Here is a 23,663-nt window from a genome sequence, read left to right as displayed (position 1 = left end):
CTCCTCCCCAACAGGAAGTGCAAGAGGATTCACCCAGCAGAGCTGCTATATAGCTCCTCCCCTAACTGCCATTACCAGTCATTCTCAGAGGAACTGAGGCTGGGATCGCCGATCCGGGTTTGCAGAAGTAAAACGTATTTCTACAAATCCGGTGCAATGTAAATTTTCATCAATGAAAGTGCCCCTGTTTTTAAAAGTATTTTCAAAAACCGGGCACTCATTGCTGAAAATTGACCTTCACTTTAACTATTTAATAACTACCTAGCTAAAATAAATACAAATTTACCTGTAAAATAAAACCTAACCTAAGTTACAATAACACCTAACACTACTACAATTAAATAAATTAAGAACAATTAAATAAATTAAATTAAATTAGCTAAAGTACAAAAAAACAAACACTAAATTATAGAAAATAAAAAACAAATTACAAGATCTTTAAACAAATTACACCTAATCTAATAGCCCTATTAAAATAAAAAAGCCCCCCCCCCCCCAAATAAAAAAAACCCTAGCCTAAACTAAACTATCAATAGCCCTTAAAAGGGCCTTTTGCGGGCATTGCCCCAAAGTAATCATCTCTTTTACCTGGAAAAGAAATACAAACAACCCGCCAACAGTAAAACCCACCACCCACACAACCAACCCCCCAAATAAATTACTAACTAAAAAAACCTAAGCTCCCCATTGCCCTGAAAAGGGCATTTGGATGGGCATTGCCCTTAAAAGGGCATTTAGCTCTATTGCTGCCCAAAGTCCCTAACCTAAAAAATAAACCCACCCAATATACCCTTAAAAAAATCCTAACACTAACCCCATGAAAATTCACTTAGTGGGAGACGTCTTCATCCAAGCGGCAAGATGTCCTCAACGAATCCGGCAGAAGTGGTCCTCCAGACGGGCAGAAGTGGTCCTCCAGACGGGCAGAAGTCTTCATCCAGACGTCATCTTCTATCTTCATCCTTCCGACGTGGAGCGGCTCCATCTTCAAGACATCCGGCGCGGAGCATCCTCTTCCAACAACGTCTTCTTTCTGAATGAATATCACTTTAAGTGACGTTATCCAAGATGGTGTCCCTTCGATTCCGATTGGCTGATAGAATTCTATCAGCCAATCGGAATTAAGGTAGGAAAAATCCTATTGGCTGTTCCAATCAGCCAATAGAATGCGAGCTCAATCCTATTGGCTGTTACTATTTTAATAGAATTTACAATACAATATATATTTTACAACTTTTTATTATTATTATCATTATTGCAAGCTTTATTAAAAGAAGCAAGTGTTCATCAACAAGAAGATAACACAGGGGTATATTTTGGCCTAGGAAAACAAAGCACTTGCCTAGGGCGGCAGATTGGGGGGCAGCACTTTTTGAGTCTCTGTTGGGAGCGGCACGTGACTTAACTGTTGCTAGACGTCTGTATTCTATATCCTGGGAATGAACAATAGCATAATAGCTTGTTCTATGGCTAGTTACAACCCTAGGAGCAGCCTCTCTTTGCTCAACATGTGCCTTTCATAGAGAAGAACTTATGAGTCTAATCCTGACTAAACAGTGCAGTCCAGTCCTGAAATACCAGGCAATCCCTCTCTGAAAACCCCAGACATATGTTTCGACCTAGTGTGGGCCTTGCACACTGAGCAATGGATCCAAGTTTGGTTTCCCGCCTCACCCTTAGGGTGACTTCCCTCAGGGTCGTAATTTGCATAAATAAAAAGAGAGATGTGCTCAACCTGGGAACTCATAATGGTATGTTCTATGGCTAACATGTGCCTTTTACAGAGAAGAACTTTCCTGTAGCACATCAGTCTGATCCTGACTAAACAGTGCAGTCTAGTCCCGAAATACTAGGCAATCCTCCTCTGAACTATAGAAACAGTAAAAATCCAGATGTACGTTTCGTCCTAGTGTTAATTGGGCTAAAAGAGGTTGTTCCTGGGTGGTTACTCACTATAGAACAAGCTACTGAGCTGTTATTCGCTCTTAGAAGACAGCTTCACTCGCTGTATGCGTATATAAAAAGTGTTTTGCAAGTCCTGCTGAACACGTACTTTGGAAACAAGCCACATTACACCCAGACCAAAAAATATTATGGCCAAAAAAGGCCTAAAACCTGGGAGGGGTGGGTGGCAGCAGAATTTTGAGTGCCTAGGGCAGCACAAAATCTAAATACGCCACTGAGATAACAGAACTCACAATTGTGTACAATGCAGAAAACACACTAAGATCTCGGGAATAAGGGCCCATCTGTGGATCAATGTCCAGAATAACCAGCTCTGCAAGGATACAGCAGAAATCCAGTGTTGCATGATTCAGCGACAGTCTGTGAAGTACAATTCCCATTGATCTTGTAAATTTTTAAAAATATCAATTTACTCATAGACGAAATTTACTGTAAATAGTATACAAAACAAAATCAACGTGACCCTGAGCGTATAACAGAAGCAAACAAGATATGCATTGCACTTAATACTGGGGAGGGGGTAGAGACAAAAAAATAAAAAGTGAGGAAAGAAGGAAAGGGGAAGAGATCTCACAGCACTATATTTATCAATCATATCTTCCATGAGTAACAGATTACGGGTTTATACTCCCAGGTTATAGGCTTCTACCTTCCCACATAAGTAAGATCAACTAATGTCTCAATTGTATTATTTAAATAATAGTACCTATCTAATTGTATTAGTTCAGATACTCTCAACTTCCACTGTCTTGGGACAAGTCCTTTGGCTCCATTAAGCATGACAAGTAAGAGAGATTTTTTAGCTTTATCTCGTAATTTAGGGAATCTATGATACAGCAGCATACTATGTTCAGGGGTAATGGGCGTACCCATCATCTTGCTCATGTCTTCAAAAACCCCATTCCAAAATGTGCCTTCTTTTTGGACAGTGCCACCAGATATGGAGAAGTGTCCCCTCACCACCACAGCCCCTCAGCAACTCCTGAATTGCTAAGGGTATATAATCTTAAATCTGATAGGAGTCATGTACCATCTGCTCAGAAATTTGAAGTGCCTCTCCTGCACATTTGCTGAAAAAGCTGCGTTTCTCGCCAGCTCAAACGTTTTTAACCAGTGCTTGGGTCTATTGTGGTATGTAAGTCCCTGTTCCAATTGTTAATGTAAGAAGGAAGAGTATCCTCATCTGGGACTAGAAGTGTTTTTTTATTTCAAAATTTCATTTATTTGTTTCATACATTTTATATAATTTAGATATTTATTTTTTTGTAAGCTCTATTGTAATGTGTGCTGTGCCTTTACAAACTTAAAAGCAGCCAGGGAACAACCCTTTGCAAGACACACTGTCCTGAAAGGGCTCCATGGTACTGACCTAATTTCTTACAGGTTCTCACATGCATAGAAACCTAATCTTGTCTGGATAATGGTAATACCTGTTTATTTGTTCTACTACCTGAGAACCTCAAAAAACATCCTGATAGGTTAACTTCGGGTTACAGACAATACCATTCACATTCCCGATTTACATGTGTGACAAATCATTCGTTTTACTATTCTCTCACATATAAACATCATGACACTAATGTTTATATATTTTCTTTTTTTTTTAGGAAGAACAAGGCATTTCCTGTGAGTTACTGGAAATTGACTTCCTGAAATGCAGTGTAGGATTTCCATTCATGAGATCCAAATCAAAGGTAATAAACACAACATAATCTTAAAACCAGGACTATAGGCAGATACTGGACACTGGATATGAGCACCAATATTTTAGAGTAATAGACGCAGCTTTCATTGAAATATACTAGGTTTATAAGAATAACAGAAACATATAATTTAGCATTCTAATTTGACCATCAAATTTGAGATATGAAAGTCAAAATTCAACTTTCACACTTTCCTGAGCCTATCTTAGTATGCTCTCATGGACAGAAGCTACGTTTCAACAGAGGATAGCAAGAGAAAGAGGCATATTTGATAATTAAATTAAAGTCGAATTATTAAAAAATATTCTATGTCCTATCTGAATCAGTGCGTTGGGCTTTTTCCCGTGCATTTTCTTTTCCAGAAATGTTTAAATGGAAGAATAACTGACGCACATACTGTATTACAAATTTTCTGCCAAGAAGCACCCAACAGATGTTTTATAGACCATGACATCAGTAACAATACTACAGCTTTTTATCCCATGCTATGGAATATCCTGTTGTCATCTATATAAGCTCATCACAATGTCCCAATAAACTCTCAAACACAGTTTTTTTCCTTTGTAAATGTACTTGTACATAACAGTATATTAATTATCTCACTGCTCTTTTTTAATGAACTATAACCTTACATAAATAGATGACGTATAAAGGTAAACTATGTTTTTGACCACTAAGGAAGACATTTCTTAAAGATTCCAGTACTTGGACATAAAAATAAAGGCCATTTACTGGTAGCAACAAAATCCTCCTCTTTCAAATTATTGTTCCCTTATCCTTCTATATATATAATGTATGAAATCACATTATAATTGATATGCTAAGAAATCAATGTGGGGTAAAAATTCCCTCACATGTGAAAGAATGCCTTACTATTTACTTTATTGAAAGCTACTGTAAGCTGTTCAGGCAAAACTTACTAGCAGACCCAGATTTCCCATTAGCCAATGTGGGCAACTGCCTAGGGACACCTTTCCTGTCTGGTCTAACAAACTCCCAACCTCCCTACATTTTTGGAATTGTCCGGGTTGCGAGGTTTGGCCCACTGTTTTTTCCTCAGCTATCGCTATCTTTTAAATGTCCTAGTTTTCAAACTAAACAGAGACCATCTTGACTCTGGCTATAACTCACTGACACATTCTGCACTACCCAGCCCATGGAACACCCACAAACGTGCCCTTCTCTGCACATAGAAGACTCATGACTGCGAATGAGATGTTTTCTATACCTTTATAATATTTTGTTATGTACAGTATTAATGTTTTATAGGTATTTTGCTTTTAATTTTAATTTAATTTAATGTAAAAGTGAATTATCCACTCTCCCTAAGAAGCTACAAAACAAAATCTTTAAATGCTACAACTCAAATAGCTGGTTTAGGTAATTTGAAGCGTATTTTAAACCTATGTTAAAGATTTGTTTTCCTTTTTGGACCCTTTAGGGATCATGGGACAAAAGCAGATTTATTTATTTTTTTACACAGAAGCATATATGTTTTGTGTAGAGCAAGGTAGTACTCAAGGGCTTTTTTAGTGTGATCAGCACCACTAAGCAAAAAACAGACATTAGTTATATGTTATTGAAAAAGAAGTTCCACAGTTCTTATCAGGTAATTAAGCATGCGTATTTGTGGCAAACTTTGTAAATTTGGGTAGTATATACAGTACACTAAATACATTTCATGCACCTCCCTCTAATAATGGGTGCTGCCATTTTGGAACCTAGGTTACACTGCAGGTATCTGAAGGAGAGTTACTGCACATGTGCAAACATATCAGTACTGGAATGTAGTGAAAGAGATTTCAACATGGCAGCAACCATGACTAGAGGGAGACGGGCAGTAAGCTTAATAATATGCTTATAAAAAGTATTTTTAGGGCTACATTACAAGGGAGGTGGTATCTTAAATGTTTGCTGGTAAAAAGGCAAATTTGTCCCTTTACCAGCAAATGTTAAATAGCCAGCCATTACAAGTGACTGGTTAGTGATACTGTAAACTCACTTTTACACTTAGCGCTAGAAATCATTAACCAGATATCAGATCTCTGGTTAGTGGAAAAATGTTGCTCCAATAGCCCCCAAAATAAATAAAAGAGCATCTTTATTTAAAAAACAAAACAAAAAAAACTGCACGGAGCAGTTATAAGGGGTTAAAGTGAGGGGAACCTCATAATCTAGCCATAATTGTTTAAAGGGACATGAAACCCAAACGTTTTCTTTCATGATTCAGATAGAGAATACAATTTTAAACAACTTTCCAACTTACTTCTATTATCTAATTTGTTTAATTCTGTATATAATCTTTGTTGAAAAAATAGCAATGCACACGGGTGAGCCAATCACGGGAGACATCTGTGTGCAGCTACCAATCACCAGCTACTGAGCCTATTTAGATATGCTTTTAAACAAAGGATATCAAGAGAATAAAGGAAATTAGAGAATAGAATCATGAAAGAAAAACATTGGGTTTCATGTCCCTTTAATCTTCCTTTAACCCCTTAAGGACCGGGCATTTCAGACTAAAACCCCAAAAGAACAGAGCATTTTTAGCATTTTTGCCATCACTACATTTAAACAGAAATAGAGCCTTTTTTATATTTACCTATCAAAACTATATATATTTTTAGTAGACAACCCAAAATATTGATCTAGGCCCATTTTGGTATATTTCATCAAATAAAAAAAAAATCATTAACTTTTTCACAAACTTTAGGTTTCTTACTGAAATTATTTAAAAACAGTTTATGCAATCATGGCCCAAATGGTTCTAAATGCTTCTCTGGGATCCCCTTTGTTCAGAAATAGCAGACATATATGGCTTTGGCATTGCTTTTTGGTAATTAGAAGGCCGCTAGATGCCGCTGCGCACCACACTTGTATTATGCCCAGCAGTGAAGGGGTTTATTAGGTAGTTTGTAGGGTTAATTTTACCTTTAATCTATAGATTACCCTCCCACCTGACACATCCCTCCCCCTGATCCCTCCCTAATCCCTCTCAAACAGCTATTTCCCTCCCCCACCCCGCAATGGTCACCCCCATCTAAAGTACTGTCCGATGCAGAGAGGGCCACAGACTGGACCTCTCTGCATTGGTAACTCTGTCCATCTATTTCTGCACTGCACTCATGGGGCATGCAGAAATAGCGCAGTCTCGCTACTTTTAGCAAGATCGTGGCAGAGAGAGGCCCAGGACAGCATCGTCCTTAAAGGGACACTGAACCCAAATATTTTCTTTTGTGATTCAGATAGAGCATGACATTTTAAGCAACTTTCTAATTTACTCCTATTATCAAATGTTCTTTATTCTCTTGGTATCTTTATTTGAAATGCAAGAATGTAAGTTTAGATGCCGGCCTATTTTTGGTGAACAACCTAGGTTGTCCTTGCTGATTGGTGGATAAATTCATCCACCAATCAAAAACTGCTGTCCAGAGTTCTGAACCAAGAAAAAAAGCTTAGATGCCTTCTTTTTCATATAAAGATAGCAAGAGAACGAAGAAAAATTGATAATAGGAGTAAATTAGAAAGTTGCTTAAAATTGCATGCTCTATCTGAATCACGAAAGAAATTTTTTGGGTTCAGTGTCTCTTTAAAAGCATAACGACCAGCATAGTACATTTTAAAAGTAAAATGGAAAGTTTAAAATTGCATTATCTATCTAAATCATTACATTTTATATTTTATTTTACCTTTAAACCCATTAACAACAACAAATTTGCTGTTTTTTTTATATCTCAAATGTAATTATAATCTTATAATTAACGCAAGGTAATCCCTGTTGCCCTCATTAGTAACTTCCCTCCATAAAAAATGTTAAGGCTCCTTTGGTCTAGAGTAATAGTATAATGTGATCTAAATCTTTATGATATGCATATGATTTTTCAACCTCTGACTCCAGATAATCATGAGTATAGTCTTTAAATTTTACTACTTCTTGTAAATGTTTTCCTAAGTGCAGCTGCATTTTTTACTTAACGTAAATAGTTTAGTGAAGGAACGATATTCCATATGGATTTTGAGTATAAAATAAAACCTACATTTAACTGGAGAGCTCTGTGAATCTCATGGTTATAATTTGCAGCAACTTAACCCCTATGTTTTTTTATTGCGCTCTAAAAATATGTTTGAGTTTCTTATGCAACTTGTTGGAAATAGTCTTGATCTAACCATGGAAAATATCATATTCTTTTAATTTAGATTATTTTTTCTTGAAAATAAAACTTTGATATAAAGTGATTGCACGGGATTTTATGTGGTATTGATATATGGGGGTAGATTTATTAAATGCTGGGCGGACGCTGTAGCAAATCATGTCCGCCCGACATCACTAAATGACGACAGCATACGCTGTCAAGATTTAACATTGCACAAGCATTTCTTTTGAAATGCTTGTGCAATGCCGCCCGCTGCACATTTGCGCTGTGCATTCCGCCACCCATAAGGCGGCGGTCAAGTTAAGGAGCACCGGTCTTATGGCCGCTGCTTCGTAACTTCAGTTTCTGGCGAGCCGGAAACTTGAGGCGGAGACAGCAGCATTCGCTGCTTGTTAAATCTAGCAAAACACCTTGAATCACTTAGTCAATTCATAAAATTGTACAGTGGGGAAAAAGGTAGTTAGGGAAGAGATGCACTTGTCCCACTATGAATATGAATAAGTGCTGCCCCTTGTCAAGTACTGCCTGAGTCCATTGGACCCACTTGGTCCCATGTTGGAGCCGGCCCTGGGCCTATGCCAATAGAATGGTGGGGGTTCACAAATTTTGAGGGGTAGTTTTATGCCTTGGTGCCATTTACTAACATTTGAAGTGCTTTCTGGTGTATCGGTGACTAAATTCTGCAGAATAGTATAGGAATTGCATAGCTTTTCCCACTGCTCAGTTTTTTTTTTAACAATGTACGTGTCTAACGAATATAATATAATGGTAATGGTGAATATTTTCACCAATAGGGGGCATCATTATATTTATAGGTAGGTTATAGGATGCAAATGATATTTGAACTGGTTTAAATTCTATTTAAGGAAAAATTGGCCCTTAAATTCTTCTATTTTCAAATGTGCTTCGTTAGTATCCCTTGTTAAAAAAATGAATATGCACATATCATACATCAGTGGGAGCTGCTGCTAATTGGTGCCTGCTCACTTGTGTCTCCTGTGATTGGCTAACTAGATGTGTTCAGCTAGCTGCCAGTGGTGCAATGCTGTCCCTTCAGCAATAGATAACAAGAGAATGAAGCAAATTTGATAATAGAAGTAAATTGCAAATTTGTTTAAAATTGTATGTTGTATCAGAATCATAAAAGAAAATTTTGTGGTTTACTATCCCTTTATTGTTTTCTTTTTAAATTTATTTTGCTGTTAAATGGCCAGTCTTCTCGAAAAATTGGTTTCTTCTTAATATGTTCAATTACTTGATATACCAACAGTAGAGTATAAAATGTATGGGCAATTGCTCCTTTAGGTTTCAGGAGGAACCAACCTCCTTATCTTGTCTCTATCTTCTCTATACATAAAGGCATCCTTTTCTTATCTCTCCCTATATAAACAATTACCTATACCTAGAACAATTCCAAATCAACTTTTTAGTATTTATCTTTTCCACACCCTGCTGGGTGGACAATTACAGGTGAATTCTTTTTTTTTTACATAGCTATTCTATAGAGAATACAAAAGTATTCATATTTTTAGTATAGGTGGTGGTTTTAAATGGCATAATCAGCTATTTCAAATGACAAAATAAAAGCAAAGGAGCTGTTTGTAAATAAATTAATACAGTCAAGCAGGTAACATGGAACACATTTAAAGGGATTAATTTTTTTTTTAAGAATCTATCTTTATTGGGTTTAAAGTTAGAATTACATAGTTCAACGCATATTACATAACGATGTACAAGTGAGTAATGTACAGATTGTTGAAATTTTAAATAATATACAGCACAATAAACTAAAAAGTTAAACGGAATACTAAATAATAACAATATGGTAATATGAGCAGATCATGTGTGTATTTCTCTTGTAAGGTGTATCCAGTCCACGGATCATCCATTACTTGTGGGATATTCTCATTCCCAACAGGAAGTTGCAAGAGGACACCCACAGCAGAGCTGTAATATAGCTCCTCCCCTAACTGTCATAGCCAGTCATTCTCTTGCAACTCTCAACAAGCTAGGTCGTTGTAGGAGAGAGTGGTTAAATATAGTTAGTTTATTTTCTTCAATCAAAAGTTTGTTATTTTTAAATAGTACCGGAGTTGTGCTATTTTATCTCAGGCAGTAAATAGAAGAAGAATCTGCCTGAGGTTTCTATGATCTTAGCAGGTTGTAACTAAGATCCATTGCTATTCTCACATATGTCTGAGGGGATTACACAGATGAGGTAACTTCAGAGAGAGAATGGCGTGCAGTTTATTCTGCTATCAGGTATGTGCAGTTATAATTTTTTCTAGAGATGGAAAACACTAGAAAATGCTGCTGATACCGGATTAATGTAAGTTAAGCCTGAATACAGTGATTTAATAACGACTGGTATCATGCTTACTCCCAGGGGTAATACCCTTATGATATTGCAATATAAAACGTTTGCTGGCATGTTTAATCGTTTTTATATATGCTTTGGTGATAAAACTTTATTGGGGCCTAGTTTTTTCCACATGGCTGGCTTAAATTTTGACTAGAAACAATTTCCACTGTTGTAGTATAAAAGTTACAGTTGGTGCAGTTAAAATTACAAACTGTGACATCCAGCTTCCCTCAAAGGCCCTCTGAATGCTATAGGACATCTCTAAAGGGCCCAAAGGCTTTCCAAAATCATTTATTGGGGAAGGTAGGGCCACAGCTTGCTGTGGCAGTTGGTTGTGACTGTTAAAAAACGTCTATTTCGTTTTTTTGATCCGTTTTTTTAACTAAGGGGTTAATCATCCATTTGCAAGTGGGTGCAATGCTCTGTTAGCCTATTATACACACTGTAAAAATTTCGTTTGATTTACTGCATTTTTTCACTGTTTTTCAAATTCTGACAAAATTTGTTTCTCTTAAAGGCACAGTACCGTTTTTTATATTTGCTTGTTAACTTGATTTAAAGTGTTTTCCAAGCTTGCTAGTCTCATTGCTATTCTGTATAAACATGTCTGACATAGAAGAAACTCCTTGTTTATTATGTTTAAAAGCCATGGTGGAACCCCCTCTTAGACAGGCCCATTTATCAAGCTCCGTATGGAGCTTGAAGGGCCGTGTTTCTGGCGAGTCTTCAGACTCGCCAGAAACACAAGTTATGAAGCAGCGGTCTAAAGACCGCTGCTTCATAACCCTGTCCGCCTGCTCTGAGCAGGCGGACAGGAACCGCCGGAAATCAACCCGATCGAATACGATCGGGTTGATTGACAGCTCCCTGCTGGCGGCCGATTGGCCGCGAGTCAGCAGGGGGCGGCGTTGCACCAGCAGCTCTTGTGAGCTGCTGGTGCAATGTTAAATGTGGAGAGCGTATTGCTCTCCGCATTTAGCGAGGTCTTGCGGACCTGATCCGCAGTGTCGGATCAGGTCCGCAAGCCCTTTGATAAATGGGCCCCAGAATGTGTACCAAATGTACTGATTTCATTTTATGCAATAAAAATCATTTTCTGTCTTTAAAAAATTTATCACCAGAGGAATATGACGAGGGGGAAGTTATGCCGACTAACTTTCCCCACGTGTCAGACCCTTTGACTCCCGCTTAAGGGACTCGCGCTCAAATGGCGCCAAGTACATCTAGGGCGCCCATAGCGTTTACTTTACAAGACATGGCGGCAGTCATGGATAATACACTGTCAGCGGTATTAGCCAGACTACCTGAACTTAGAGGTAAGCGAGATAGCTCTGGGGTGAGACAAAATGCAGAGCATACTGACGTTTTAAGAACCATGTCTGATACTGCCTCACAATATGCAGAAGCTGAGGAAAGAGAGCTTCAGTCAGTGGGTGATGTTAATGACTCAGGAAAGATACCTGATTCTAATATTTCTACATTTAAATTTAAGCTTGAACACCTCCGCGTGTTGCTTAGGGAGGTTTTAGCTGCTCTGAATGACTGTGATACCATTGCAGTGCCAGAGAAATTGTGTAGACTGGATAAATACTTTGCAGTGCCGGTGTGTACTGATGTTTTTCCAAATACCTAAAAGGTTTACAGAAATTATTAATAAGGAATGGGATAGACCAGGTGTGCCGTTCTCTTCCCCTCCTATTTTTAGAAAATTTTTTCCAATAGACGCCACCACACGGGACTTATGGCAGTCAGTCCCTAAGGTGGAGGGAGCAGTTTCTACTCTAGTAAAGCATACTACTATCCCTGTCGAGGACAGTTGTGCTTTTTTTTTTTAGATCCAATGGATAAAAAATTAGAGGTTACCTTAAGAAAATATTTATTCAACAAGGTTTTATCCTACAGCCCCTTGTCACTGCTGCTGCGGCGTACTGGTTTGAGTCTCTGGAAGAGGCTTTACAGGTAGCGACACCATTGGATGACATACTTGGCAAACTTAGAGCACTTAAGCTAGCCAATTCTTTTATTCTGATGCCATTGTTCATTTGACTAAACTAACGGCTAAGAATTCTGGTTTTGCTATACAGGCGTGCAGAGCGCTATGGCTTAGATCATGGTCAGCTGACGTGACTTCAAAATCTAAGCTACTTAACATTCCCTTCAAGGGGCAGACCCTATTCGGGCCTGGTTGAAGGAGATTATTGCTGATATCACTGGAGGAAAAGGTCATGCCCTTCCTCAGGACAGGTCCAAATCTAGGGCCAAACAGTCTAATTTTCGTGCCTTTCAAAACTTCAAGGCAGGTGCGGCATCAACTTCCTCTAATGCTAAACAAGAGGGAACTTTTGCTCAATCCAAGACGGTCTGGAGACCAAACCTGACCTGGAAAAAAGGTAAGCAGGTAAAAAAGCCTGCTGCTGCCTCTAAGACAGCATGAAGGAACGGCCCCCTATCCGGGAACGGATCTAGTAGGGGGCAGACTTTCACTTTTTGCCCAGGCGTGGGCAAGAGATGTTCAGGATCCCTGGGCGTTGGAAATTATATCCCAGGGATATCTTCTGGACTTCAAAGCTTCCTCCCCAAAAGGGAGATTTCACCTTTCACAATTATCTGCACACCAGATAAAGAGAGAGGCATTCTTACACTGTGTACGAGACCTCCTAGTTATGGGAGTGATCCATCCAGTTCCAAAGGAGGAACAGGGACAGGGTTTTTACTCAAATCTGTTTGTGGTTCCCAAAAAAGAGGGAACCTTAAGACCAATTTTGGATCTAAAGATCTTAAACAAATTCCTCAAAGTTCCGTCGTTCAAGATGGAAACTATTCGTACCATCCTACCACTGATCCAGGAGGGTCAATATATGACTACAGTGGATCTAAAGGATGCTTATCTTCACATTCCGATACACAAAGATCATCATCGGTTTCTCAGGTTTGCCTTTCAAGACAGGCATTACCAGTTGTAGCTCTTCCCTTGGGATTAGCTACAGCCCCAAGAATCTTTACAAAGGTTCTAGGGTCGCTTATGGCGGTCCTAAGGCCGCGGGGCATAGCAGTAGCCCCTTATTTAGACGACATCCTGATACAGGCGTCAAACTTCCAAATTGCCAAGTCTCATACGGACGTAGTACTGGCATTTCTGTGGTCGCATGGGTGGAAAGTGAACGAGGAAAAGTGTTCTCTATCCCCACTCACAAGAGTTTCCTTTCTAGGGACTCTGATAGATTCTGTAGAAATGAAAATTCACCTGACGGAGTCCAGGTTATCAAAGCTTCTAAATTCCTGCCGGGTTCTTCATTCCATTCCGCGCCCTTCGGTGGTTCAGTGTATGGAAGTAATCGGCTTAATGGTAGCGGCAATGAACATAGTGCCGTTTGCACGCTTACATCTCAGACCGCTGCAACTATGCATGCTCAGTCAGTGGAACGGGGATTACACAGATTTGTCCCCTCAACTGAATCTGGACCAAGAGACCAGGGATTCTCTTCTCTGGTGGCTATCTCGGGTCCATCTGTCCAAAGGTATGACCTTTCGCAGGCCAGATTGGACAATTGTTACGACAGATGCCAGCCTTCTAGGTTGGGGTGCAGTCTGGAATTCCCTGAAGGCTCAGGGATCGTGGACTCAGGAGGAGTCTCTCCTTCCATTAAATATTCTGGAACTAAGAGCGATATTCAAGGCTCTTCAGGCTTGGCCTCAGTTAGCAACTCTGAGGTACATCAGATTTCAGTCGGACAACATCACGACTGTAGCTTACATCAACCATCAAGGGGGAACGAGAAGTTCCCTAGAGATGTTAGAAGTTTCAAAAATAGTTAGCTGGGCAGAGATTCACTCTTGCCACCTATCAGCTATCCATATCCCAGGTGTAGAGCACTGGGAGGCGGATTTTCTAAGTCGTCAGACTTTTCATCCGGGAGAGTGGGAACTCCATCCGGAGGTATTTGCACAACTGATTCATCGTTGGGGCAAACCAGAACTGGATCTCATGGCGTCTCGCCAGAACGCCAAGCTTCCGTGTTACGGATCCAGGTCCAGGGATCCCAAGGCGACACTGATAGATGCTCTAGCAGCGCCCTGGTCTTTCAACCTGGCTTATGTGTTTCCACCGTTTCCTCTGCTCCCTCGACTGATTGCCAAGATCAAGCAGGAGAGAGCATCGGTGATTCTGATAGCACCTGCGTGGCCACGCAGGACCTGGTATGCAGATCTAGTGGACATGTCATCCTTTCCACCATGGTCTCTGCCTCTGAAACAGGACCTTCTACTTCAGGGTCCTTTCAACCATCCAAATCTAATTTCTCTGAGGCTGACTGCCTGGAGATTGAACGCTTGATTTTATCAAAGCGTGGCTTCTCCGAGTCAGTTATTGATACCTTAAGACAGGCACGAAAGCCTGTCACCAGGAAAATTTACCATAAGGTATGGCATAGATATCTTTATTGGTGTGAATCCAAGGGTTACTCATGGAGTAAGGTCAGGATTTCTAGGATATTATCTTTTCTCCAAGAAGGTTTGGAAAAAGGATTGTCAGCTAATTAAGCGTCTGGCAGATGTTCCAGACGTTCAGGCATTTTGTCAGGCTTTAGTTAGAATCAAGCCTGTGTTTAAACCTGTTGCTCCACCATGGAGCTTAAACTTGGTTCTTAAGGTTCTTCAAGGAGTTCCGTTTGAACCTATTCATTCCATAGATCAAGCTTTTATCTTGGAAAGTTCTTTTTTTGGTAGCTATTTCCTCGGCTCGTAGAGTCTGAGCTATCTGCCTTACAATGTGATTCTCCTTATCTGATTTTTCATACGGATAAGGTAGTCCTGCGTACCAAACCTGGGTTCTTACATAAGGTGGTATCTAACAAGAATATCAATCAAGAGATTGTTGTTCCATCCTTGTGTTACACAATCTGGACGTGGTACGTGCTTTAAAGTTTTACTTACAAGCTACTAAAGATTTTCGTCAAACATCTGCTTTGTTTGTTGTCTACTCTGGACAGAGGAGAGGTCAAAAGGCTTCGGCAACCTCTTTTTCTTTTTGACTAAGAAGCTTAATCCACTTAGCCTATGAGACTGCTGGACAGCAGCCTCCTGAAAGGATTACAGCTCATTCCACTAGAGCTGTGGCTTCCACTTGGGCCTTTAAAAATGAGGCTTCTTTTGATCAGATTTGCAATGCGAAGACTTGGTCTTCGCTTCATATTTTTTCAAAATTTTACAAATTTGATACTTTTGCTTCTTCAGAGGCTATATTTGAGAGAGGTTTTTACGGGCAGTGGTTCCTTCCATTTAAGTTCCTGCCTTGTCCCTCCCTTCATCCGTGTACTTTAGCTTTGGTATTGGTATCCCACAAGTAATGGATGATCCGTGGACTGGATACACCTTACAAGAGAAAACACAATTTATGCTTACCTGATAAATTTATTTCTCTTGTGGTGTATCCAGTCCACGGCCCGCCCTGTCATTTTAAGGCAGGTAATTTTTAAATTTAAACTACAGTAACCACTGCACCCTATGGTTCCTCCTTTCTCGGCTTGTTTTCGGTCGAATGACTGGCTATGACAGTTAGGGGAGGAGCTATATTACAGCTCTGCTGTGGGTGTCCTCTTGCAACTTCCTGTTGGGAATGAGAATATCCCACAAGTAATGGATGATCCGTGGACTGGATACACCACAAGAGAAATAAATTTATCAGGTAAGCATAAATTGTGTTTTTTATGTTTCTAACCTTGCTTTCTAGTCAGTAAAGAAACAAATTGACAGATGACATTTCACAGTGGATTGTCCCTCTAACACAAGTCCAAAAATCTGCCTATGCATGTAAAATATTTTTTACGTGATTATAAGAAAGGGAGTTTCTGTCACTGTGTGTTTTGCTGGCCTCTTTCATATTTAATTTAAAATAGAATTCAAATAATGTGATACTTTCTATAGTTCTACATCCCATTTAGCAAACTATCTCATAAAATTAAATCAAATTATTTAGTAGGACGTTAAGATAATTTAACATTATAAAAACTGTTTAGAAATAAATATGAATTGAAAATATAAATATCTTTTTTTTTTTCATTGGATGGGGTGCTGTAGGGAGCAGGTGACTTCTGGAGTCACTGCTGCTATTTTCCTAGACAGGAATGAGGATCCAGAATGGAATCTGTGGCCAGAGGAAGGTGGAAAGAATAGGCAAAAACTGTACTGTGGTCTTAGGTATAAGCAACCATCAGGCAGGGAGCCTGGTGCAAGGGTAACTGTAGGGAAGAAGTTGTCAGCATGGCTTGGATGGTCCTTAGACCTTTAGGAGCTAAGAACCAGCAGGGATCTTCAGCACTTCTACAGTGGACAGAGTCTATATTCTAGATATATGAGTCACAGCCAAATCAGAGTACCATAAAACGTCTGTGAAGTTCATTGATTCCAGTAACACAACTGAAATGTGTAACCTGCTGTAGTGTGTTCTAGCTACACAGCTGAGCCTTGTATTCTGTGAAAGTGTATTGGAAATGCAGTTATAAATAGCACTGTCTTAGTCAAGCAACCAAGATCCACTGACAAAACTTAACAAGTTAACAGCCTAATAAACAGCTAGCCAATAGGAACGTGCCTGCCAACCTATTACACCAGTGTCTACCATCTGTGGAGTAGAGATCACAGTGATACCAACCCGTTATCTACATACAGCAACACAGAAAGGGGAGGAAGGGACCTCATTGGACTTTGTGTCTGGTACCTGGAATACAAAAAAAAATCTTTCCCTTTGCCCACAATGAAAGTTTATCTGTTAATGCCCATGTAAGCAATTTGTGCTTTGGTGCTTTTAAAGGGATAGGAAAGTCAAAATTAAATTTTGAACGAATCAGATAGAGCATGCAATTTTAAGACACTTTTAAAATGAATTCTATTTTCAAATGTGCTTTGTACTCTTAGTATCCCTTGTTGAAAAAGAATATGCGCATATCATACACTAGTGCTGATTGGTGCCTGCACACATTTGCCTCTTGTGATTGGCTAACTAGATTTGTTCATCTAGCTGCCAGTAGTGCAATGCTGTTCCTTCAGCAAAGGATAACAAGAGAATAAAACAAATTTGATGATAGAAGTAAATTGGAAAGTTGTTTAAAATAGTATGTTCTATCCAAATAATGTCCCTTTAAGACAAATATGATTAGAGAAAATATTTGAAAAAAGATTTTTACTTTATTTTCTTTCTTGCATGTAAAACAATATGTTAAAATGTATTGAAATGTTCTAACTTTTGAAAAACAGATGTTCCTTTCCTAAAAAAAAAATAACTTGATTTTGTTTCAAGCTTGTGGAGAAAGGTTCTCTATCAGTATAACTGGAAGTTGTCAGCAGGCAATTAATCTCTAGAAATAATTTCTCTACTAATATTTCCTATCAAAAGCAAAAATATCACCATTCTCTTCTCTTTTATTACAGTATGGTTTTAGTGTCATTTTTGATACCACCCACTTGTCTGGAGAGGAGGAGGGTCTGTATTTCCTCGTCACTGCTCAAAGGTATGAGAGATTTTAGTTGTGTCTATAAAACTCAATTTCTAAGTCCAAAACCTAGTAACGCAGTAGTGCTCTATCAGGCATTTTAAAATTGCTGCTTGTTTTATGTACAGCATTGCTACATACGTTGGTACAAACAATGCTGCCGTATAGTGTTTAAGACACATGCACACTCCTGAGAATAACCTTTGCTTGCTCTCATCTAAATGAGCTAAGTTTTAACCAAAACAAACAGGAAAATTTGATAATAGAAGCACATTTATCCCCTTAAGGACCAGTGACGTACCCTGTACCATGTATGTCACCGGTCGTTAAGGGTTTCTTTGCTAAAAAAAAAAAAAAAAGCATGCCACGAGCAGCAAGACCGCACTATTAGAAATGCAATTCTAATAGTGCGCTCTTGCTGCTCGTGTTGTGTACAATAGCGTGGTACCGCTGCTAGTGGCGTGCCCCACGCTTTTTTTAGCAAGGAAACCCTTAATGACCGGCAACATACGTGGTACATTGCGGTCGTTAAGAGGTTAAACACTAAATATTAATCTGAATTATAATAGTTTAATTTTTAATTTTCATGTCCCTTTAAAGGGATAGAAAGGGGAAAACTAAAATGTACAGTTGTGCAATATGCTTCTATTAGCAAAAATGCTTCTAGCAAAATATATTACTGTTTTTCAGCATCATACACACATATGCTGTGAGGGCCTGTGCATTAGTATTCAAGCTCAGAGAGATGGTGGTGTTGTGTATTGTGTCTGGAAAGACTCAATTTGTGTTATATAATTCAGTGTTTCTCAACAACTGTCCTCAAGTACCCCCAACAGGCCATTTGTTAATTATAGCTGAACCAGTGCACAGGTGAAGTAATCAGCTGATCTGTAACCATGGTTACTAACCTGCTCTCACCCATCAGCTGATTATTTCACCTGTGCACTGGTTCAGCTATAATGAAAACCTGGACTGTTGGGGCTACTTGAGGACCGCGGTTGAGAAACAATTATATAAATCACTGCTGATTCTCTGGGAAGGTGGGGTGTTTGAATATTGATGAGTGGCCCCTCACAGCATATGCTGCCGAAAAATAGTTGTGACTTTTAATAGAAGCATTTTTGCTAATGGAAATATATTACAAAAAGGATTATATTTAAAGTTTAAATGCATTCCTATTGACCTTCCTATCACATTAAAGTAAATAGTTGCACAGAATATTTGAGCTACAATTTTGTCTTTCTTTACTATGGATCTGCCTGAGAATATTCTAATGTTCCAATTAATCATTCTTGCACCATCATGATATACATGAACATAAAGATATTTAGCTTGCTACCTGCTATGGGCAGGTAGGAAGACTGAGTGACTTCCCTTTATCCAATTAACTGGAACATGTTAATCCCCAGTTCCCCTTTAAATGATATATCAATGGCAAATATAAAGATGATTACAATGACAATGCCCAGGCATTCTGCAGCAAATAGCACTTAGGATCATTTCTGTCATGTATATGAAAACCTTACAAACAAATCTCAACTGTGAATGGATTCATTATTCTAAAGCAGAGCTTTCCAAACTTTTCATGTTGGTGACACTTTTTAGACCTACATCATTTTGGGACACAGTAATTCAGTTGTACTAGCAAACAGGAGGTTAAACTAACTTTTTTTAAGAGATATGGACACATAAATAAATTATATAATAACGAAATGTATTTACAAGTAACAGTATGTAAGTGTGCAAGAATTAAAAAAAAAAGTTTAATAGCACCAATAGCTACTTACTATTTTAATGGGATGTATGAGGTTGATGGGATGAACACAGTTTCTGAATATTGGGTAGAATATTAGATAAAGACACTCGCATTTCATTATCAAGCATTTTTAAGCTTCCACTTCCTATCCACATATCAAGAGCAGGAGCAGCAATGCACTACTGAGAGGTAGCTGCAAAAAAAAACAACACTTTGACTTTTGACTTCTGCGAGTCCGACTGACTACTGCCCGCGCTGCAAACACATTGCTGTCCCACTCACTGACTACATGTGCAGTCACGAGGCGATTGAGGAGACTACACGTGCAGTCACGAGCCAATGTGCCACCAATGGGAATAGTTTCAGTTCCCGCTAAGCTGCGCCAATAGGTTAAGATGATCTATGACCCACTAGGTATCAATCACGTGTCAATCACGTGATATGCATAGCAGGCAGGCAGAAAGTGGGAAACCAAAAGAAAAATTAAAAATAATTTTAAATTCAAAAAAGTTTGTGCTGAAGCAGGGACACACCTACACACTGCCGCCGACACACTAATGTGTCACGACACACAGTTTGGAAAGCACTGTTCTAAAGAGTCAAAAAGTTGTGTAATCAAAACATCTGCTCTCTACAACAGATTAATTCAATACTGTAGAATCCCTTACTAAGGAAATGGAAACTCTGCAAACAGAAATGTGCATGCTGCCCAGCACAGCACATATAAGAACAAATATCAGCAAAATAAAATTACAAATATTCTGTAAAATGTGCACATGACTTTTATGTGGCCAATTCAACTCAACTTCAAGTCTTTATTCTCAGTTCATGAAAATTGAATTTACCATTCTTTGTCAAACAAGTATGCACTCTGTCCCAGACAAGACTGACTGCACTGTGTTAAGACGTTGTATTTCGCCCGAATTTTACTGGGCTTTAGCACCGAAGGACGAAATACAACGTCCTAACCGCTTGGCTTTTCTGAAGCCACTTGTGCTTCCCTGATGGGCTCGCAGTCTGGAGTGCGTGCCTAGCATCATAGGGACGCCCCCTGATGCGATCCCATCATTGAAATCTCGTGATCACTTGCACGATCGCGAGATTTCAATTTGTTTACATCGGAACAGTTGTTCCGATGTAGACAAGTTAACCCTGGCACGAAAGGGTTAATTCACAGAAGTATTTACATACCATTCCAATTGGAGAGCAAAAGCATGTCACTTTTGAGACTTTGATAAGACATTTTAAAGGGATAAGAAGGTCAAAAATGAAATGGGCATGGATGCCTTTAAATGTGAAATATAAGCATTTTTGCACCATAATTTAATTAGCAAAAATGCTTCTAGTAAAAAAAAATATTACTGTTTTTCAGTGGCATATGCACCAGTATTCAAGCACCAAACCTTCTCAGAGAGTCAGCAGTCAATTGTAGAGAAGGACAGGCGGCACTCCAGGATAAAAGTTAAAAATTCATTCTTTATTCAAAGATTCTTTAAAATAACAACACTCATGTTGCAAACAAAAGGTGGAGGAGGAGGAAACCTTACATTTTTGGTACCCTGCGGCACTTAATCATAGGTATACCTCTACTGCATGGTATACCTATGATTAAGTGCCGCAGAGTACGAAACATGTAAGGTTTCCTCCTCCTCCACCTTTTGTTTGCAACATGAGTGTTGTTATTTTAAAGAATCTTTGAATAAAGAATGAATTTTTAACTTTTATCCTGGAGTGCCGCCTGTCCTTCTCTAACACTGACCTATTACCCGCTTTCAAGATCCTGGAAAAGATCATTTGTTCAGCCGTATGACGTGGACTGAGCGACGCTGCATCTCTTTCACTACTGAGTCAGCAGTCACTTGTATGACACAAATTAAATCTTCAGAGGCAATACCCACCACTTCCAGCTCTCTAAGCAGGCTTGGAGGCCCATTTCTCAAGCTTCGTATGGAGCTTGTGGGCCCATGTTTCTGCAGAGTCTTCAGACTCGCCAGAAACAGCAGTTATGAAGCAGCGGTCTAAAGACCACAATTCAATCTGATCGAGTACGATTGGGTTGATTGACACCTCCCTGCTGATTGACAGCTCTTGTGAGCTGCTGGTGCAATGCTGAATACGGAGAGCGTATTGCTCTCCGCATTCAGCGATGTCTGTCGGACCTGATCCGCACTGTCGTATCAGGTCCGACAGACATTTGATAAATAGGCCTCTTGGAGTTTGAATACTGGTGCACAGGCCCTAGCAGGATATGTGCATATGCCACAGAAAAACAGTAATATCTTTAACTAAAGGCATTTTTGCTGATGAAAGTATATTCCAAAAATGCTTATATTTCACATCGAAATGCACCCATGCACATTTAATTTTTTACTTTTCTATCCCATTTAAACGTATTACACTATTGACTGAGATCTATTTATTTGCTTAATCACTAAACATAATGCATTTGCAGATGTATACATAAAATAGATGATGTAACCCCTAGCAGTTTTGCGCTAGTTTCCCATGCCTGATTAATCACCATAAACATCTGTCTTTATAAGATATATTTAGTGTTTCATTAAGTGGGTTACTTCATACTGTGGGACTGTAAAATAACTTTGAGAAACTTTTTTTTTTTTTTTATCTTCTTAACACAGCGGAAATATAGAACGGACAGAATCTCTTCATGACAACACCCTCATTCTCGCTGTACCTCTACTGCATGAAGTGGACTCTTCAGTCACAGGGTAACTGACCAATTAGTATCCTGAAATACAGAAAAGGAAATGTACAGTCTTTATCATAGTGGAAAATTACATTCTTCCCTTGTTTATATAACAAAGTTTCCACTGCACTGCTTTCATCTAGTCTTTGTTTCTCAGGCTGTAGCAACAGGATATATTGCTGTTATCTGTTGTTTTATAGCCACATCTCTTTCCTATATGTAGTAGTGTTGCCATTCAGTACTGTTAACATTACAAGTGAGGCTTACAGAAGGATAAAGAAAGATATTTTGACAGTGTATGTGTAGCTGTGGTTATGCGAAGAAATGTGTGTCTGGATAATTTATGAAACTAACTAATTTGAGGAGATAAAAATGTTAATCTAGTGAAACCTTTTTTTTTTTATTATCATTTCTTCTATAAAGGTAAGACGAGTCCACAGATTCATCCTTTACTTGTAGGATATTATCCTCCTGCTAACAGGAAGTGGCAAAGAGCACCACAGCAGAGCTGTCTATATAGCTCCTCCCTTAGCTCCACCCCCCAGTCATTCTCTTTGCCTACTCTAAGTACTAGGAAGGGTAAAGTGAAAGAGGTGATAAAATATTAGTTTTTAATTTCTTCAAGCAAGAGTTTGTTATTTTTAATGGTACCGGTGTGTACTATTTACTCTCAGGCAGCAGATGGATGAAGACTGCTGCCTGGAGGATGAAGATCTTAGCATTTGTAACTAAGGTCCATTGCTGTTCCCACAGAGGCTGAGGAGTACAGGAAACTTCAATGTGAGGAACAGTTTCATGCTATGCAGCAGTGAGGTATGTTCAGTCATATTTTTCTGGAGAGACTGTGTATTTCAGAAAGGCTGACATTATACCCAGGAGGGTAAGGGTAAGCAGTGATCCTAGAGCCAAAAGAAGTGCATTACTTAGCTTGCATATGGGGCCAATTACTATTATGGTTGACACTGAATTGCAAATGTTTGTGAGCAAACGTTTTTTTGATTTGAGAGTGCTTTATCGTTTTTGTGGGCAATAACGTTTTGTTTATATAACAAAGTTTCCACTGCACTGCTTTCATCTAGTCTTTGTTTCTCAGGCTGTAGCAACAGGATATATTGCTGTTATCTGTTGTTTTATAGCCACATCTCTTTCCTATATGTAGTAGTGTTGCCATTCAGTACTGTTAACATTACAAGTGAGGCTTACAGAAGGATAAAGAAAGATATTTTGACAAAGTGTATGTGTAGCTGTGGTTATGCGAAGAAATGTGTGTCTGGATAATTTATGAAACTAACTAATTTGAGGAGATAAAAATGTTAATCTAGTGAAACCTTTTTTTTTTTATTATCATTTCTTCTATAAAGGTAAGACGAGTCCACAGATTCATCCTTTACTTGTGGGATATTATCCTCCTGCTAACAGGAAGTGGCAAAGAGCACCACAGCAGAGCTGTCTATATAGCTCCTCCCTTAGCTCCACCCCCCAGTCATTCTCTTTGCCTACTCTAAGTACTAGGAAGGGTAAAGTGAAAG

General features: G+C 39.0%; 1 protein-coding gene across 1 annotated transcript in view; it reads left to right on the top strand.

The window, feature by feature from the left end:
• The window catches only part of ITGA9 (integrin subunit alpha 9), an 838,607-nt gene that overhangs the window by 593,044 nt on the left and 221,900 nt on the right, over window positions 1-23,663 (top strand). Inside the window, exons 19-21 of the mRNA XM_053714443.1 lie at window positions 3,573-3,659; window positions 17,610-17,689; window positions 22,067-22,156. Coding sequence (XP_053570418.1) covers window positions 3,573-3,659; window positions 17,610-17,689; window positions 22,067-22,156 — 257 coding nt within the window. The remainder of the gene's footprint in view (window positions 1-3,572; window positions 3,660-17,609; window positions 17,690-22,066; window positions 22,157-23,663) is intronic.

The sequence above is a fragment of the Bombina bombina genome, chromosome 5, assembly GCF_027579735.1.
Source record: "Bombina bombina isolate aBomBom1 chromosome 5, aBomBom1.pri, whole genome shotgun sequence".
In the NCBI taxonomy this organism is placed as follows: Eukaryota; Metazoa; Chordata; class Amphibia; order Anura; family Bombinatoridae; genus Bombina; species Bombina bombina.
This window is presented reverse-complemented; position numbering and strand designations above follow the sequence as displayed.